Source organism: Nerophis lumbriciformis, linkage group LG10 (genome assembly GCF_033978685.3).
Source record: "Nerophis lumbriciformis linkage group LG10, RoL_Nlum_v2.1, whole genome shotgun sequence".
Taxonomy (NCBI): Eukaryota; Metazoa; Chordata; class Actinopteri; order Syngnathiformes; family Syngnathidae; genus Nerophis; species Nerophis lumbriciformis.
The window spans coordinates 54,698,076-54,718,290 of NC_084557.2; the positions used below are offsets into that span (position 1 = coordinate 54,698,076).

General features: G+C 41.5%; 1 protein-coding gene across 10 annotated transcripts in view; it reads right to left on the minus strand.

Moving 5' to 3' along the window:
- LOC133612196 (DENN domain-containing protein 2A) overlaps positions 1-20,215 on the minus strand; it is a 70,815-nt gene that overhangs the window by 27,597 nt on the left and 23,003 nt on the right. For 9 of the 10 annotated variants that reach the window (XM_072914003.1, XM_072914004.1, XM_072914005.1 and 6 more), the window contains 3 exons: positions 9,566-9,652; positions 4,706-5,710; positions 2,909-3,036 (listed from right to left, as the gene is read on the minus strand). In XM_072914003.1, the coding sequence (XP_072770104.1) occupies positions 2,909-3,036; positions 4,706-5,710; positions 9,566-9,651 (1,219 nt within the window). In that variant the 5' untranslated portion in view covers position 9,652. The remainder of the gene's footprint in view (positions 1-2,908; positions 3,037-4,705; positions 5,711-9,565; positions 9,653-20,215) is intronic. The other variant, XM_072914011.1, reaches the window with a different exon arrangement.

A 20,215-nucleotide genomic window follows, 5' to 3' on the forward strand; every position in this document is an offset into this window, starting at 1 on the left:
TTGTATCTCTTATCGAGTCATACCAAAGACTATAAAAATGGGAGCCATTACCTCCCTGCTTGGCACTCAGCATCAAGGGTTGGAATTGAGGGTTAAATCGGCAAAAATGATTCCCGGGCGCAGCCACTGCTGCTGCCCACTGCTCCCCTCACCTCCCAGGGGGTGATCAAGGGTGATGGGTCAAATGCAGAGAATCATTTTGCCACACCGAGTGTGTGTGTGACAATCATTGGTACTTTAACTTTAACTTTTATATCTAGTCTTGTATCTCTTATATCTAGTCTTGGGTCTCTTATATCTAGTCTTGTATCTCTTATATCTAGTCTTGTATCTCTTATATCTAGTCTTGTAGCTCTGAAATCTAGTCTTAGATCTCTTATATCTAGTCTTGTATCTCTTGTATCTATTCTTGTACCTTTTATATATAGTCTTGTAGCTCTGAAATCTAGTCTTGAATCTCTTATATCTAGTCTTGGATCTTTTATATCTAGTCTTGTATCTCTTATATGTAGTCTTGTAGCTCTGAAATCTAGTCTTGTATCTCTTATATCTATCAGGAGCAGAGCAGTGGAAGTAGTCTGTGGAGTGTCAAGCAGGTCAGGACAACAAAGGTTGAAGCCAGACAACTTCTTGTTTGTTGCAGATTCTTCACCTTTAATCCAAAACAGGGGTGTCCAAAGCGAGGCCCGGGGGCCATTTGTGGCCCGCAGCTAATGTTTTTAATGGCGGCACATTCTAAAATGATATTAAAAAAAGAAAAAAAACAATAACAAGCGGAATAAAAGAGCAAAGAGGTGAAATGTAACGAGTAAAAGTTGCAATATTGACTCTAATAACACAAAGCTGCCATGCAGGCTGTTAAAATAAAAAAAATTGACATTGCTTAGAATATAATAATGAATCAAAGTCAATATTGTTATGAATGATTGACCTATTCAAGGTTATGTCCCAGCAGCAATTCCACTTTGAAATGTTTTGGGGGGAACTATTGCAAATTTAGTGTTTGCTAAAAATAACAAAGTTTTGACAAAAAGGGCATAAAACAAACAAACAAACAAAACATTAAAAAAAAAAGTAATAATCAACGGATCTAGAGACTAAAAATGTATGAGTTATTTCTAGCACTTTTATGAGTTGGGCCCTTCGGGATCCCCAAGAATTTTAGTGGGACTTTTCTTTTGCAAACTGTTATTGTTCAAAACATAATAATGAATTAAAATCAATGATGTTATGAATTATTGACCTATTTAAAGCTCCAATTACTTCACATCAAATATTCCACTTTGACTTTTTGGGGGGGGGGGAAATATTGCATATTTTGTGTGTTTGCCATAAAAAACAGGGTTTTGACAAAAAGGGCATAGAAAAAACAACAACAAAAAACAACAACTTTATATCGATAGACTGGAAGTACATATACAGTATATATATATATATATATATATATATATATATATATATATATTGACATCTAACCTCCAAAGAATGTCTCATTCCACTAGTAGACTTTATTCACTGTGGGAACCACACAGAAATATTGTAGAATGTTTTGATAAAGAGGCTAAAACTAATGTATGTCAACATATGCTAAGCACCATAGCTTTGTGGTACATGTGATCATCTATGAATAATATATCTTACTATACTTTATTAATAATGAATTCATTTTTAGAATACTTTAAGCCAATAGCCAGCAGAAGAGCAGTCCTGAACGGCCCCCAGACTGCATTTTGCACACCCGTGCTCAGTCAAGTGTTTTTGTCTTTGCACCAGGAATGTTCTGATGACACTTGCTTCTCTTCCCCGACTGGAAACACTGACACTCTACACCACATGTACAACCTTTCAACAGATCTACACTTGACTTCATCAGCACACATCTGCACCTTGCATAAACTCCAGTGATGGAAGCAAGTACGCTCAGAAGACTGCAGACGTGTTTGAAGTGGACAAACAGGAGAAATGGAGCACTGTGTTTACCTTTGTTAGATTGCAGGCTACTTCCTGGTTCATCGTTAAGGAAGGAGTTTTGGCGTCACCCTGCCTAAAGCTCATTTCAAGAGGTAGTAATGGTTAGTTAGTAGTTCTATTAATATATTTAGTGTGAAGCCACATCCTACTGAGAGGGGATGTTTCAATCATTATTAGTGAGCAATAATATCTTTAAGTCCCAAAGGAGGACATCCATTTTTAGGGATTTATTGTTCTCAGTGTCGACTAAAATGAGTGGAAAAATGAGGGGTTCCCTCAATCATCAGGAGATCATCTCCTGATGATTGAGGGAACCCCTCATGAAACAGGCCTGTAGAGATGAAGTAGTCTTGTGATTGTTTCCCACACATACATATGTATATATATATATATATATATATATATATACACACTTGGTTACTTTGCATGCAGTCGGCTTTCGGCCCCCGTCCAAATTCTTTTAAGCCCAATGCGGCCCCCCAGTCAAAAAGTGTGGAGCCCTGCACTAGAGGCATCTACAGAGATGCATACATATACTGTACATCCCATCGTCATGATTTTAAAAAATGATAATGGTTGAGGGAGCCTCAGAAAGAGCACAGCAGTTTAAGCGTTTGAAGGACATTAAAACTGGAAAACATTAGCGGCGTCACACAAATATAACTACCGTACATTTCATTGTAATAATTGCATGAAGACGTATTAAAGCCATTATGTGTCAGTACAATTCCCCCTGCTGGCAATCCCACTATGATATGAACAAGCTCCAGGTGGGGTTGGTATAAGCGCAGACAATAAGGCAGGAATGTAGGTCAGGTCTTGGCATGATGTCATTTTAATAAACGTGCATGGCTCCAAATGAAAAGCAAACACTTCTTCACCCCCTCTGAGACACACACAATCAACTGGGAAATGCACTTCATACTAACTTGTTTACCTATTATGTCCTCGTAGACGTTCTCTTCCGATAAAGTGCGTGTCAGGCCCAGGCGGGACTGAGCGTACCAGTCCACCCTGCAGCCTTCTGCAGACGACTGGAGGAGGTCCTCAAACTCGTAGGACTTCCTAGAGGGGACACATCAAAACATTGTTCAACTTTCGAAAATAAAGAAAAACATTGCTGCCAAAATAGCTATGTTTAAAGGCAAAATGAATGGATTAAATGTTCAAGTTTAAAGCTGAGCAGAAACTATATTCTACAGAACATTCTGCCATACATTAAAGTAGTGTTTCTTAACCACAGGGCCGCCAAAATATATCTGTTTCTCAGCTGTGGTCCGTATGGGCCGCACCGGTACTTAGTTGTAATACACTTTTCCACCACATGTGGAACAAAGTTTGGGTCTAATGTCAAAGAGAAGTTTCTCATGCGCAAAAATGATGACCAAAGTGGTGAAGCTGTATTTTCATTTGCACTTTAATTGTATTGACAGTTTAGTTAAGAAACCTATTCATTATTCATTTAGTTGATCTATTTTAGTACAAGAAAATGGATTGATGGATAATTGAATGTACATTTATTTTTCATCGGTTATTTATGAGTCCCTTCTTTTGCGGTATAATTGATTAGTATTTACTAATTCCAAAAATATAAGTTACTCATCAGTTTGACCTAAGGTTTATATGTTAAATAAATAATCATCTTTGTGATCAACACATGGTTTCCTATCATTTGAAAAGATTGCAAACTGTAAGTAGGTTAGCTGTAATTATTGAATACAATTCAAATCAAGAGTGTTAATATTTGTGTGGGCCCCAGGCCCCTCTGTACTGGGAAACCTGGTCCCGAGGTCAAAAAGGTTAAGAACCTCTGTGCTAAAGTGTATTGTCTATCATGCAAAAGTGCAATATATTTATCTGTACAGTAATCTATTTATTTATATCTGCACCTTATTGCTCTTTTATCCTGCACTACCATGAGCTAATGCAACGAAATTCTGTTCTTATCTGTACTGTAAAGTTCAAATTTGAATGACAATAAAAGAAGTCTAAGTCTAAGTCTATCTAGATTATTTACTGTAATAAAATTGTTTGCGTTGAGTTTATTCCACAACATAAGATCAGGAACTGAATTGGGTCGTGGGTCAATTTTCATGGAGTCACCAATAGTCAGTGAATGTCCTCTGTGTTCTTTATCTGTAATTATAAATGTATAGGAGATGTTATGACAACACATGATATACAAGTTGGGGTCCCCAAAAAGGAACCACATTTCTAAGTTGGGTCCTGAAAAAGTTTGTTCCCAAACAAAGACAAAGTTGACTACGCACACTTGAAGAAAGCGTGGCCTCTGGATGTGGAATGTTAGCCATCCTAGCCAAGCTCCTGACTGACAAGAATCCAGGCCAGCGGGGGCGCCAACAATAGACGCACGTTAATACTGTGAAGTCTCCAATCAGAGTCGACATTTCTTCTTCTGCAAGTCAGTCCTAGCTCACAAATGTGCGATGAATAAAGTTTTGAAGGGGGGCCTCATTGACGTAGCCCACAAAGCTACATCTTCCTCCAGTGAAGCTTTGGAAGAGGGAATGAGTTATGTGTACATTCCTCACATCCAAGCAGTGAGCTAATTCTCTTGGCTAAAAACAGAATGATGTCACACTTGTGATTGATTTACAGCAGATGTTGTTGGTTGGTGTTACAGTTAAGTCTTGCACAGGTTAACTCTTCAGTCAATTAGAGATGAACACAATAAGGAACACAGTGAAAAAGGACAAATGCAGAATTGTTTCACCTGTTATTGCTGTCGTGGGACTTGTCCTTCCACACTCTCCTGCAAACTCCAGGCGGTGGGCAGGTGGGTAGAGGTGGAGGTGGAATGGAAGGCAGAGGAGGCAGAGTCCTCTTCCCCTTACGAGATCCGGGGGCTGAGATTGGGGTGGAAGGCGGTGTGTGGTGCTGGAAGGTTCTCTGAGGTTTTGGCAAAGGGTTGATAGAAGGAGCCCCCGGTTCACTGTACACGTTCTCCTGATCCCCGTCTCTTTTCCGCCTGGACCCGAAAGTCCCAAAAATGGGTTCGTTGAGCCTCTTTTCTGATTCTTCCAGCTCCTCTTTTGATGGTGGGCAAAAGTAATTCCCTGGAAAAGCCAGCGATGGTCCGTCAGGAACTTGTTTTGTTGCTTTTTCTAGCTTCTTAACATGAGTTAAAACTGATTTCTTGTCTTGGGGCTGTTCTGTTGCCTTAGCAGCCCCCAGTCCTCTCTCTAGAATCACTTCTTTGTCCTTGTTTGTTAGGCCTTCTGGAGATTTAGTCCTCAGGTCCACAAGCTTGCCAACATTCTCCTTTCCTGAGTCCTGCCTTTCCCAGCTAACAAACCTCTTGCTGTCGGTCCGTTGGACCGCCGGAGATTTCAGTTCCTTTTTTCTCACCGACTCAATTTCCTTATGTGTTGTGCTTAGTGGACAAGTGTCCGTGGAAATGGTCTCCTTCTTGCCCTCCCATTGGGATATCTTATCACGGATACTTGCTGCCTTGACTCCTGCCTGGCTTTTATTCAGCCTACCGCACTGTCCATTCTCTATGTTAGGAGTTCTTGTGTCATTTGTAGCGGAGGAAGTTCTCCTGTGAGTCAGCATATTGCCAGTAGGATCTGGGCTGCCCCTCAGGCTTATGAGTAGGGAGATGGGACAATTGGTGGGCACAGCGGTCTGCCTTTTGTCTCTGGCCCCCGGTAACCCGCACCGCTGGGGCACCACAGACAACGGAGCCTCCCCAACCTTCAAGCCACAGCACCGGAGCCTGCATGAGAAACACAAACGTAACGTAAATGCTTAACCTATATGTTTACCACAGCTGTTAAACCAGCGCTAATTAAGGCGCTCACGGACTTGAACGTACTGTGGGCGGACGTACTCCGCAGTCATCAGGCCTTGTGGAGTTTCCACGATTCACTACATTTCCCACAATCACTGAATGCACGTTTGTATTTAACGGAAGTGGAGCTGCTCTACTTGCTCACTTTGCAAAGCAGCCAACGAAAGAGACGTACGTGCGGACATTGAATGAATGGAGACGAGGAAGAGGAGTATTCCCAGCGAGTGGTACTCGCCACCAAAATGTTGCAGCCAGTTTGAGCAGGCACATCAACGAGTCTCAGAGGTGAGTCCTGGAAAACTGATTTCAATTTAATGATATGCTTTGGTGGCAAAATGCAGATCTGTGTCACATCGTTTATTGTTTATTGAATGGATCCCCATTAGCTGACGCCAAGGCGACTGCTAGTCTTCCTGGGGTCCATATAGGAGCATACAAAATAAAAATACAAAGAATACATGCATTACCAAACATTATACAAAGGAAAAACACAACATAAGATAAAAAAGCTAGTTAATGTAATGTGGGTGGATGTGAAAACTACTTGCCAAGCAGTGTTTTGTAGGGAGGAGAGTACGTGCTGTCACTATAGTCTGTTTCAAATATGTAGACAGTATGTTTGGGTCTTTTAGAGCACTTATTTGCTTTTGTACTGTGAGGTTCATTTTTGGCTCATGTTGATATCTGAAGTATTTCCCAAGTGAAAATACATAACATTTGAACCTGCTCCAAATACAACTCACCAGAAATCCAAAGAGCTTCATTAGGTCTTCAAAAAAATGATGCCATTTGTTCTTCTTCTGCGTGTTTCTTTCCCTACCTGACGGAAATCAAGTCCATACCTTCCTCCGAGGAAGGCAAGAGTTGTAGCCGTCAGGTAGGGAAAGAAAGACGCAGAAGAAGAACAAATGGCACAAGTCATCAGAGACACCAGCGGTGACACAACCGGCGACTAAAGGTTGGCCTTCACTAAAACACGTGCAAACTTGATATCACTTGCAAACATGATCTACTAAACTTGTGCGCAGAACATTGCGTCTCTTAAAGGGGAAATGTTTTTTTTTTTAATTATAGTTCAGAATCATTATGACGACGGATGGCATTTTTTTTTATGCATTCTAAATATTAAATATTCATAAATAAAAGTCCGCCTAAAGTGCAGCCAATGGGAGCTCCACTATTCCGCACTTAAAATCTGATAAATACAAAATTCAAAATCATGACTTGAATATTGATCAAGTATTACTGATATTGTTATTATAAGCCCTAACGCAGACAAACTATTTAGGGCGGCGACATGATTAATCCTACCTCTTGTCCTTTACATAGCAGTTGCTAACCCTTTTGTTCACTTCCTGTTCTCAATGTATTCACAATATACTCCATAAGTACATCATCCAGTGGTCTAACGTTTCCTCGCTTCCTTGCTCCTTTGGAAGTTTATTGAAGATCATAAATCATGCATCTCAGCTGGAAGTAGATCGCTGAGCACGTGGGTACACTTTGACAGACATTTATGACCCGAAAAATGGCAAGAATGACACGAAAAGACGCAATTTAGAATGCATTAAAAAAATACCACACATTCATAATATTGTGACTGATAGGCGTAATTTAAAAAAAAAAGGCTAGGGGCCCAATTATTCAATTGTGTTTTAATGCTGAATTACTAATCCTACTCTTGTTGTTAGTAGTATTTAATAATTATATTAAATCTACTTACAGTTTAACAGGATACATCTTGTCAATGTGTTAATCAAAAACATTATTATCAAGGCTTAGGTTGGGCTGATTACAAAAAAATACGAATCAAATATTACTGCAAAATATTGGACTCAAAGATAAAACATTTACACACACTTACGCGATGTCAAAATATATCCATTTTAACTCCGTTGATAATAAATCATAATAATATATATCCATCTATGCATTCTCTCTTGCTTGTCCCTCTTGGGGTGTTTCCTAAATAAATAGTCAATCAAATTAAAGTGCAAACAAATATACACTTTAGTCATAATTTCTGCGCTTAAACTTCTGTATGACTTTAGCTCTAGACTTCTTCGGTTTGTTTGATATTGTCATTGTTGCCATATAAGTGGTGGAAAAGTGTATTACAACTGAGTACTGACCACAGCTGAGAAACAGATATTTTTTTGGCAGCATTCTAGGGGGCGCTAGCAGCCCAACAATGGGCCACAACCCTGTGGTTAAGAGGTTATCTTATGTGGTTAAGAACCACTGGTCTACATAACATGTAATGCTGGTTCTTTTGTCAAAATGTTGCATGGAGTATGTTTTACAGACCATCTTCAAAGCGCTTTCTGACTGTCTCCGGATGCGCCCTTCTTATTTATGCCTCAGCCATGTTGTAGTTGTTAGCGTTTCCATATTAAGTCTGCTGACTGATATAAGTTAGAACTGTACGCTACTTTGTATTAGAAAGGGCAACAGCAGCGAGTGAATGTGCATGTATGAGCCAGTGATGTATCATGTTGTATGCATGCACGTGTGATGTATCATGTTGTATGCATGCATGTGTGATGTATCATGTTGTATGCATGCATGTGTGATGTATCATGTTGTATGCATGCATGTGTGATGTATCATGTTGTATGCATGCATGTGTGATGTATCATGTTTTAATTGTATGCATATTCCAAATAAACTCAAACTCAACTCAAAAACTAAAGTTGTGTTTTTGTTTCATCAGTCAAATGCCATTTAAATCCAAACAAATTAGCTTGATCTTTTTGGGGTGACCAAGAATTGTAGCTTAAAAAAGGCTAGAGTTGCCATGCTAGACACAAGGCACAAGGCTAGACACAAGGCTAGACACAAGGCTAGAGTTGCCAGGCTAGACACTACATGGCAGACTAAGAAGTGTCAAAATGCCATTCTTAAAGAGGACTTAACAAACAGAGGTAATGTGGCCCTGATGACGTTGGGGGTTATACAACTTTTCATGGTATGGAGAGGAAATCTCAAGAAAAAATAGTGATTGAAGTCTCTGTTATGAAGAAAATGATCTGTTTAAATGCCTGACGAGAACATGGAACCAAATAATCCTCTTCCAAATTTGGCTTTATTAGTTTGGCTCTGCCTTTTTCTTTCCTTTGCCAAGTTCTCTCTCTCTCTCTCCCCTCATGTCTCTCAGTCCAAAAACGTTTCCAATAAGGATGAAGCAACTGAGGGGAAAAAAGTAGGTCAAATAGAAAATCCAAGGTTGGGGGTGGGCGAAGGTGAGTTTGTTTACGATTAAGCGAGAGACTCAAGTGGTAGATATTGAAGAGGGCAATATGGACGACTTGTCATGAGGGGATTGTGATGAGGGTCAGTGAGGGCGAAAGGAGGGGAGAACACAAAGAATCTCTGGCCATGCAGCTGAGCTAACACTCAAACTAAAATGTTGGATTTTTTTGGAATGGAAACCTAAGGAGTAAAATATGCAACTTTGGCAGAATGATAGACAATCTAATCCTTCTAGCAGACATCTCTACAAACCTAAATGCATTCAATACAAGACAAATAGCACTAATGAGAGAGGTCAGAGATGTATTAAACGCAGGCAGAAGGTGAGAGACAATAACAGCAACCAGATGGCAGATGTCTGTAGCCATGGTGTTGTTATCCTACACACCCTCATGGACTTAACTGAAGATCTTCAGGTAAAAGATGACATCAGTGCGATCAAGTTCATTTAAAATCATTTGAGCAGGTGTCATCCTCAGATGGCACTCTCATGATTCATTAAGATGATCGGGTGTTTGCGAGACCTACCCGTTGACTGATTGGTAGATACAGTTGTCAGTGTTTGTACAGAGCAGCAGCGCCCTCCCACCAGTCATTGTGCTAGCAGCTGGCATCCTACAGGATCAGACAAAAGGGGAAAACAGTTGATGAACGTAATGCCACAAGTAATGATTCCATGAATTGCATGTGAATCTTTTACAGGTCTTAAAGTCAATCTTCTACTGGCCAAACATACAGAACAAACCTATGGCTCTACAAAATAAGCTCATGTTTTCCAAGAATCTGCAAATCTCCTCTGTTCTTTATTAAGCTGTACGGTATGCACTGCCAAGACAAGTGCGAGGGGAGAGTATCTCGCCAGTTTGAAATTGTTACTTGCTCCATTTGTCAGAGCGTAATGAAACCAGAGCCTCTTGCGAGACAGAGTGGTAAGATCTTCCACATGGATCATCAAATTCGAGGCCACGCTGTGCAGTCATCAACCACTTTGGAGTAGGGTGAGCATGGAGCAGAAGGTTCTGTCAGGCTTTTGTAAGTAAAGGAGAAGAGGTCAGGCCAAAGTCCTGCTCATTGGCTTGAAGCCATCCGTTTGTTTTGAGAAAGACTACATTCTTTGTTCACTGCGTGCATGCTCATATACAAACTCTTTGCATGAGAAACTTTAGACAGGATTCATGGGCTTTTACAAACATTTCCTGTATCGCCCAAATCTGAAATCTTTAACGCAGACTAATGGATACTCCAGTCGTAATAGGGCTCTCTGGTGGGGCCAATTAAAAAATGAACACACAATTATGCATTTAGTCTTAGCGTTCACACTGGAATCAGACTGAAATCTCATGTCAATGATGTGTATTTATTATAAACAAAAATAGTTGTTTGTTGTAAGTATTTTCCCTGAAATACGCATTGCGGCTATAAAGTGTTTTTCAAACAAGCTAATCGATAGATTACGGCATATCGGCCGTAATCTACAACCATACTGTGCATTAGTACAATTGGAAATCTAAGATAAACTAAATATCCCAATTACATTTTTTTTTGACTGAAATACCTTTTTTGTTACCGAACATTTTTAGCTTAGCTCAACTTGTTCTGATTATATTGCTTATTTTCAGCACAAACATTACTTTTCAGAAGCAAAGGAAAGTTACTGGTAACAAAAAGAGTCTTTTTAGACAAACATAAGCTCTTTTGCACTTTTTGTGGTATAAGGGTTACATGTTCAGCCAAATTCCACAAATTGTTGCTGCAATTGGTCATGTGACAAGACTGCAAAAGGCCAGGGATTTATAAGACGTTGCCAAAATTGACTGCTTTACATTCTGCAAATGGTCCTCTGGGATTCTTGAAGTTTCCTTCTGGATGCCAGCAAATGAGCCTTCGAGCTTATTTGACACTTGTCTCACTGCTTTGTCATACCCTTCAGCGCTTGATAAGGATAAGTTTGCGTCAGCCCAAATGATTCTCAGATGTAAGCTGGGCAGAGGTTAGTTTGAGGGGAAACGATGACTGATTGTTTGCCGCTTTTTATTACCAAGTGAAATCAATAAGATAAATACTGTACAGCAACTCACATGGGGGGCTCCAAAGAATGCATAAAGCATTGTTTTCACAGTGAACGGTGCTACATATCATATGAAGAGTGGAAAGATGGGAGCTGTAAAGGCGAGGGGGATGGGGGTTGTCCAAATAGGAAAGTGGATATTGCAAAGAATAATACAAGTATATGGTTGCACAAAAATGCTGCAGACTTCCAGGCTGTCCTGCTTCATTGTTTTGAGCCCCAGGGCTAAAACATAAAGTGCTTTTTAATACATATCTCAGTGCCTTAAAGGGCATTTTGAACAAGAGTGGCTTCAATGTAAACACAGCCAAGTTTGAGCATGTCTCCAACTTGACTGCTTCACACTGCAGCATAACACTTCCCAGAACCTGCTTCAACGTGCCTCCCAATTCAGTAAACCTGACACATTTGCCAGTTTTACCGCTTTGGGTCGCTCAGGAAACGCCCTACCACTATCTGCAGCGAACGGTGACCCCTCACCCCTGAGGAAAAGATGGTCACCGTAACAATGCAGAGGGGTGAGGGAAGCCATCTGCTGAGGTCAATAAAAAGATCACAGGAAAGTGCAAGCATTGTGAGGTGGAACTGGCAAACAATAAGTCAACTTATTGCTGCGAGGCTTAATGGGAAAACATGCATGACATTTTAACAAAACATGAATGTTTACTTTAGTCCGTATTGCCAACATGGAGCTATCAGGAGCCATTTTGGAGACCTTTGTTCCCTTGAATCAGCAATGAACAAGTTTATCGATGACCGTCAGTATCCATGGCCTTGAGCCAAAGCCCATTTTACCAATGACAAAACGTGAATCTCCGATCTCCTCAAACAAACAAAGTTAGCTGCCTCCATAAATGCCTGAAAGCGTTTACCACACAGAGATGGAGAGAGAGCATCAGCGCTTACAATCAGTTGCATAACAAACCCACGCGGCAGATTTCTATCAGCAGCAGATGGACACCAAGTATTCAGCCACGAGTAAAACCATCGTCTACTCTCCTCAGTCAGGGGTTGGGTGGTGGCTCGTTTGTGCAAATGACCGGGCAAGAGTCGCTATCCCAAATTTACAACTCATTTGGATAAGATAACAATCTTAATTTGGATTAGCAACAGGTGTGCACCTTCATAGATGCTTACATTCATTTCCTTGACACTCACGCGTTATTTAGGGAAAATGTCCGAAAATGCCACAAAACATCTCGCAATTTTAACAAAAGTGGAATGGAAATATGGTTCCGTACAAGACATTGAGGACATAAAAATCAATTAGGAGATGAATTGTGCAAAATCACTTGAGCCATGACGTCGTTGTTTTTCTTTGTGCGTATCGTGGAGGCTTTAACTTAGGGAGGTAACTCGCAACAGGCCTCGTAAACACGTACGGCAGGCTAGTTGCACCACTAGCTAAGCAAACATAGTTGAACATGTTGGTGCATTAATATACAATGAGAACTTTAACCTTACCCCTAACCTAAGTAATAAATATAAATAATTTGAGGTGCTTACTATGAGGTCTGTCGCACCGCTGCCTCTCTACCTGGCTGTTATCTACCGCCCCCCAGGGCCCTATTCAGACTTTATCAGTGAATTCTCAGAGTTTGTCGCTGATCTAGTGACGCACGCCGACAATATAATTATAATGGGGGACTTTAATATCCATATGAATACCCCATCAGACCCTCCGTGCGTGGCGCTCCAGACTATAATTGATAGCTGTGGTCTTAAACAAATAAGAATTGAACCCACGCATCGCAACGATAATATGATAGATCTAGTACTTGTCAGGGGTGTCACCACCTCCAAAGTTATGATACACTAAAGTAATGTCTGATCATTACCTTACAAAATTTGAAGTTCTGACTCATTGTCAACAAGCTAATAATAATAATAACTGCTTTAGCAGCCGCAACATTAATGCTGCTACAACGATGACTCTTGCTGACCTACTGCCTTCGATAATGGCACTCCCAAATTATGTGGGCTCTATTGATAACCTCACTAACAACTTTAACAACGCCCTGCGTGACACCATTGATAGTATAGCACCGCTAAAGCTAAAATAATGTCCTTAAAAAGCGTAACCCATGGTTTACAGAAGAAACTAGAGCTCTTAAATTATCATGTAGAAAGCTGGAGCGCAAAAGCTTGAGGTTTTCCATCAAGCATGGAGTGATAGTTTAATAACTTATAAACGCATGCTTACCTTAGCTAAAGCTAATTACTACTCAAATCTCATCCGCCTCAACAAAAACGATCCTAAATATGTGTTCAGTACAGTAGCATCGCTAACCCAAAAAGGGACTCCTCCCAGTAGCTCCACCCACTCGGCAGATGACTTCATGAATTTATTTAATAAGAAAATTTAACTCATTAGAAAGGAGATTAAAGACAACGCATCCCAGCTACAACTGGGTTCTATTAACACAGATACGACTGTATATACGACGGATACTGCAATACAAAATAGTCTCTCTCTTTTTGATGAAATAACATTAGAGGAACTTTTACAGCGTGTAAGTGGGATAAAACAAACAACATGTTTACTTGACCCACTTCCTGGGAAACCTATTAAAGAACTGTTAGTAATATTAGGACCATCAGTGCTAAATATTATAAACGTATCACTTTCCTCCGGCACTGTTCCCCTAGCATTCAAGAAAGCGGTTATTCATCCTCTGCTCAAAAGACCTAACCTCGATCCTGACCTCATGGTAAACTACCGACGGTCCCACCTTCCCTTTATTTCCAAAATCCTCGAAAAAATTGTCGCACAGCAGCTAAATGAACACTTAGTGTCTAACAATCTCTGTGAACCTTTTCAGTCCGGTTTCAGGGCAAATCACTCTACGGAGACAGCCCTCGCAAAAATGACTAATGATCTACTGCTAACCATGGATGTCATCTATGTTGCTGCTTCTTCATCTTAGCGCTGCTTTCCATAGTAATATTTTATTAGAGCGTATCAAAACACGTATTGGTATGTCAGACTTAGCCTTGTCGTGGTTTAACTCTTATCTTACTGACAGGATGCAGTGTGTCTCCCATAATAATGTGACCTCGGACTATGTTAACGTAACGTGCGGAGTTCTTCAGGGTTCAGTTCTTTGCCCTGCACTCTTTAGTATTTACATGCTGCCGCTAGGTGACATCATACGTGTTAGCTTTCACTGTTATGATGATGACATCATACGTGTTAGCTTTCACTGGTATGATGATGACACCCAACTGGCGTGGCGAAGTTGGGAGAGTGGCCGTGCCAGCAATCTGAGGGTTACTGGTTCAATCCCCACCTTCTACCATCCTAGTCACGTCCGTTGTGTCCTTGAGCAAAACACTTCACCCTTGCTTCTGATGAGACTGGTTAGCGCCGTGCATGGCAGCTCCCGCCATCAGTGTGTGAATGTGTGTGTGCGAATGGGTGAATGTGGAAAATAGTGTCAAAGCGCTTTGAGTTCCTTAAAAAGGTAGAAAAGCGCTATACAAGTACGACCCATTTTACCATTTTTTTTCACTTACACTCACCAACTTGTGATTTCTCCTGCTAACAGATAGCACATGCTCTGTTGGCTGTGGCAAGACAGGAGTCTACTTGTTGCACTGAGAGTGGCCATCTCCTAAATATTACTTGGATCTTAATGCCTGCAGGTTTTGCAGTTTATGGAGCTGTAGCACAACGTACCGCCAGTGGTTTATCAAGCTTCTGGCTGAAGGCTGTACCCGTGGTATTTTTTCCCCTCTCTCCCAAACAGCTGCTTCCCATAAAGATCCATCACACCATCCAGCCCTGCAGGAACAGCTAAGCGTGACCTCATCGTCCCTCGCTTGTTCTTCTCCTGTCTCTTGTTTCTAAATACCTAAAAAGGACAGAAGTCACTGGGTGCGCTTTACCGCTTTGGACGGCGGACACTGACACTGCACCACGCTAGTGTGCTTTGAAAAAAAAAGTGTAGCAACGAAGGAACACGATAGCTGAAAATTGGATTGATATAAAGCAAAGGGGGAAAAAGATTTATTTTCTTTAGTTTCTTTCTGCACTCACGCTGCGCGGAGGACCCAATCCTTTAAAGATGTGGTTGACTTCGGCCCGAGCCAAATCCCTGTCTGCTATCAATTGAATACAGCACTGAGTGTTTAGCCTGCAGAATGACAGACTTTCTCCGTTCTTCCTATCTTGCACAGCACTCTGCCTGCTTCCTGAAGAAGAAGGCTTGATGGTAAAGGAAAGGATGTATGGAGGGGGAGGTCAGGCAAATAAACAATGGAATTTTATCTCGGCTCAGCAGTCTCGCTTACTCTAACTCTTTTTTGGTTGGCTCTCCATCCCGACCAGGCCCCCGCTGCTTTCCCAAGCTGATTTCATAGCAAGGCGTTGGCCGTGAGCCAAACAGGCCAACTCTGACTGAATGCATGAATGCAATCAGAATCAGGACATTTATTGGTACTGTATCTTCCCCACAATGTCAGCCGCCATACAAACACACACATTTCATGCATTCATGCAAGGTCCAGTCCAAAAGCCACTAAAAGCTCTTGTGTCCCGCTGTGCAACATTTAGTGCCATTGTGAGGCAGCGGTAAAAACCAGACAGGAACTGACAGGAGTCACCACAAACAATCATCTGCCTGCATGTTTTTATTTTAATGTGGATCAATTGTCTAAATATACAAAACATTGACATTTATAGTGTTTCTTGTTATTGTGGCTGCCTATTCCAACGGGCTTCATAAGAATGGGCTAAATTATTACTTTGGAGAATGTGTAAACAAATACCTCTGATCCTACCAAGTGGAAGATTCCTATGATCTCTGTGTAATGAGTGGTTATTTTCTTGTTTGTGTTTATGCTAGCAAAGAGAAAGGAAGGGGTTTTGTGTCTTGCAGGAAACGGAAGTCATTCCAAGGCTCCAATAACAAAGTCATATGCCACTTATACATTCATTTGTTCAACTGTAAGGTCTAAATAAAAACATAACAAGGTTACAAAACGGAAGGAAAACTTCAGACAAGCTCAGCAAAATCTCCTGAGACGTCCTTGTCCTATTTACAAATGGCCAGTGTCACCACAGTGGTCAGGTTTTGCTTTGTAGCTTCCATTGCAAGTTCCAGTAAGTATAACTATGGCTAATAGGAGATAAGCACTGTTTGGAAGTAGAAACATTAAATTGTATTTGTAAAACCTTCAAAGACCAACCACAATGAATGAGTAGCTTCTATAAAATAGAGGATTGAAAGAGGGTTAAATATGGAGGACACATTTATTAGGCAGAGCAAACACATTTCTTCCTGCTCCCTAACTGGCAGATCATGTTACATCTCCTTAAAGGGACACTCCCAAACACAAGTCAGCTCCTCCTCCTGACTGTCAAGAAGATCCCATCCACTGAGCCCTTAACTCATCCCCAGTCTGCTCCCAATTATCTCACTGGCTTCACAAAGTAGAGGCCAATGCCAACGGTTGCTAGGGCCCTCTTAACCCCATCCAACACTGTCCGCGTCAAAGCTAAACAAGTCAATGTTTTGAGGTAAACGCAGACAAAAGCTTGATAAGGCACTTTAGTGGGCTGTTTACACTGCATGGACAATGGACAACCACAGCACTGTGGTAACAATGGAATCATAACACTTACAGTACATATTCTGAATTACATACATCTGCAGATGAAGAATATTCAATCTCACGACTAGCACATTGCAGTGTTTTTATTCAAAACTGCAAAGAAAACTTTCTGTTTCACCTGGTCATAGTCAAGAAAACGTTTCAATAAATTAGGTCTTTACAAAAGACCATGATTCTTTGTAACTAATGCATGACTGTCACCAGAACAACCACTGCTTTTGACAAAAAGTTTGTCATGACCCATGCAGACAAATAAAAACGGTACAATCAGGCAATATCAAAGACTACTGGTCTAGAGATAATCAGATAATAAGTTTCGGCTACCTCAGATGAGTAAGCAGGAAGCCGTACCTTGGTATGGCTGTGGTTGCAGAACTGGGTTTGCAGCAACCATAAAGGCCACTGACAGGAAATCCTGCCAAACAAAAGCATACAGTACATGTAGCTTTTCTTGGCAATGGGCCTCGCTGTTTATCAGTTGGTGATAAACTTTACTGGGTGAGCTCATCTTAAATATGAGGGATTCCTTTGTCCAAACAGATGTTGTCTCACCGTGCCCTCAAGCTTTACATGACCACATTAAGGACCTTTTCTTACAACATTCAGGCTTTACGGTTAGCAACACCCAAAAGGCTTGGAATGTTACATCTAGGTGAAAAAAGTGCCATCATTCAAGCCTGTTCTGCCAATTCTGAACCATAATGGTAAAACCTGGACTTTTTCAACAACACATGGCTGCTTGAGAACTCTAACATTATCTTCTGGACTACCGATCGGCTTTCTCCTCCAAGCCACAGTCTCTTAGCTCTGAGCTGCAAAGCCAAACCTTATTCTTTGTTGTGTTTGTTTGTTGTTGTTTGCCTTTGCAAGATGTATCCTTGCAAATGAACTACAACAGCTTCCATAGTCTCTCCTGCACGTCTATGCTGAGACAGATTTTTGTCATTCTCATCCAGCATCCCGTGGGGATTCAACGAGGCGAGAGCTTGGGAAAGTGCACTTCCGGAGTGTAAACTCCAGAGTCGGAGGCAACGTTTTTGACCCCCGCACACACCCAGTGACCAACATCTGCGGGCCTGAGCCAAGAACATAGAGAAGGGTGTTGAGTGTATGGTTAACATGCGTCTTAAGTTGTCTGGGAATGTCCCAGTCTACATACTGTATGGGAAACCAAACAAATGGTTCACTTTTCTAAAGAAACAAGTTCTACTTTTCTCCATTTGTTGTCATTCTTGTTAGTTCCAATAGTACGCAAAAACTCCACAAAAAAGTCCTTCTTTTTGGTACTGGAATTTATTGGCCGTTTTGTGGTTCTGAGTCACAAAAAATGCAAATAGTTTGGTCCGTTTGTCCATCTTAGGTCAATAGTACTCAAACTTTTTACACCAAGTACCACCTCAAAAATATTTGGCTTTGAAAGTACAAACCCTGTTTCCATATGAGTTGGGAAATTGTGTTAGATGTAAATATAAACGGAATACAATGATTTGCAAATCCTTTTCAAGCCATATTCAGTTGAATATGCTACAAAGACAACATATTTGATGTTCAAACTCATAAACTTTATTTTTTTTTTGCAAATAATAATTAACTTAGAATTTCATGGCTGCAACACGTGCCAAAGTAGTTGGGAAAGGGCATGTTCAACACTGTGTTACATGGCCTTTCCTTTTAACAACACTCAATAAATGATTGGGAACTGAGGAAACTAATTGTTGAAGCTTTGAAAGTGGAATTCTTTCCCATTCTTGTTTTATGTAGAGCTTCAGTCGTTCAACAGTCCGGGGTCTCCGCTGTCGTATTTTATGCTTCATAATGCACCACACATTTTCAATGGGAGACAGGTCTGGACTGCAGACGGACCAGGAAAGTACCCGCACTCTTTTTTTACGGAGCCACGCTGTTGTAACACGTGCTGAATGTGGCTTGGCATTGTCTTTCTGAAATAAGCAGGGGCGTCCATGAAAAAGACAGCGCTTAGATGGCAGCATATGTTGTTCCAAAAGCTGTATGTACCTTTCAGCATTAATGGTGCCTTCACAGATGTGTAAGTTACCCATGTCTTGGCCACTAATGCACCCCCATACCATCACACATGCTGCCTTTTACACTTTGCGTCGATAACAGTCTGGATGGTTCGCTTCCCCTTTGGTGCGGATGACACGATGTCGAATATTTCCAAAAACATGAGCTTTGGGTCATGACCGAAAGGACAAGATCACGGGTACAAGCGGCCGAAATGAGTTTCCTCCGCCGGGTGGCGGGTCTCTCCCTTAGAGATAGGGTGAGAAGCTCTGTCATCCGGGGGGAGCTCAAAGTAAAGCCGCTGCTCCTCCACATGGAGAGGAGCCAGATGAGGTGGTTCGGGCATCTGGTCAGGATGCCACCCGAGCGCCTCCCTAAGGAGGTGTTTAGGGCATGTCCGACCGGTAGGAGGCCACGAGGAAGACCCAGGACACGTTGGGAAGACTATGTCTCCCAGCTGGCCTGGGAACGCCTCGGGATCCCCCGGGAGGAGCTGGACGAAGTGGCTGGGGAGAGGGAAGTCTGGGCTTCCCTGCTTAGGCTGCTGCCCCCGCGACCCGACCTCGGATAAGCGGAAGAAGATGGATGGATGGATGGAATTTGAAATGTGGACTCGTCAGACCACAGAACACTTTTCCACTTTGCATGAGTCCATCTTAGATGATCTCGGGCCCAGAGAAGCCGGCGGCGTTTCTGGATGTTGTTGATAAATGACTTTGGCTTTGCATAGTAGAGCTTTAACTTGCACTTACAGATGTAGCGACCAACTGTATTTAGTGACAGTGGTTTTCTGAAGTGTTCCTGAGCCCATGTGGTGATATCCTTTAGAGATTGATGTGGGTTTTTGATACAGTGCCGTCTGAGGGATGGAAGGTCACGGTCATTCAATGTTGGTTTCCGGCCATGCCGCTTACGTGGAGTGATTTCTCCACATTCTCTGAACCTTTTGATGATATTATGGAGCGTAGATGTTGAAATCCCTACATTTCTTGCAATTGCACTTTGAGAAACGTTGTTCTTAAACTGTTTGACTATTTGCTCACGCAGTTGTGGACAAAGTGGTGACCCTCGCCCCATCCTTGTTTGTGAATGACTGAGCATTTCATGGAATCTACTTTTATACCCAATCATGGCACCCACCTGTTCCCAATTAGCCTGCACACCTGTGGGATGTTCCAAATAAGTGTTTGATGAGCATTCCTCAACTTTATCAGTATTTATTGCCACCTTTCCCAACTTCTTTGTCACGTGTTGCTGCCATCAAATTCTAAAGTTAATGATTATTTGCAAAAAAAAAAAATTTTTATGAGTTTGAACATCAAATATGTTGTCTTTGTAGCATATTCAACTGAATATGGCTTGACAATGATTTTCAAATCATTGTATTCCGTTTAGCCCTGCGATGAGGTGGCGACTTCCGCCCGATTGTAGCTGAGATAGGCTCCAGCGCCCCCCGCGACCCCGAAGGG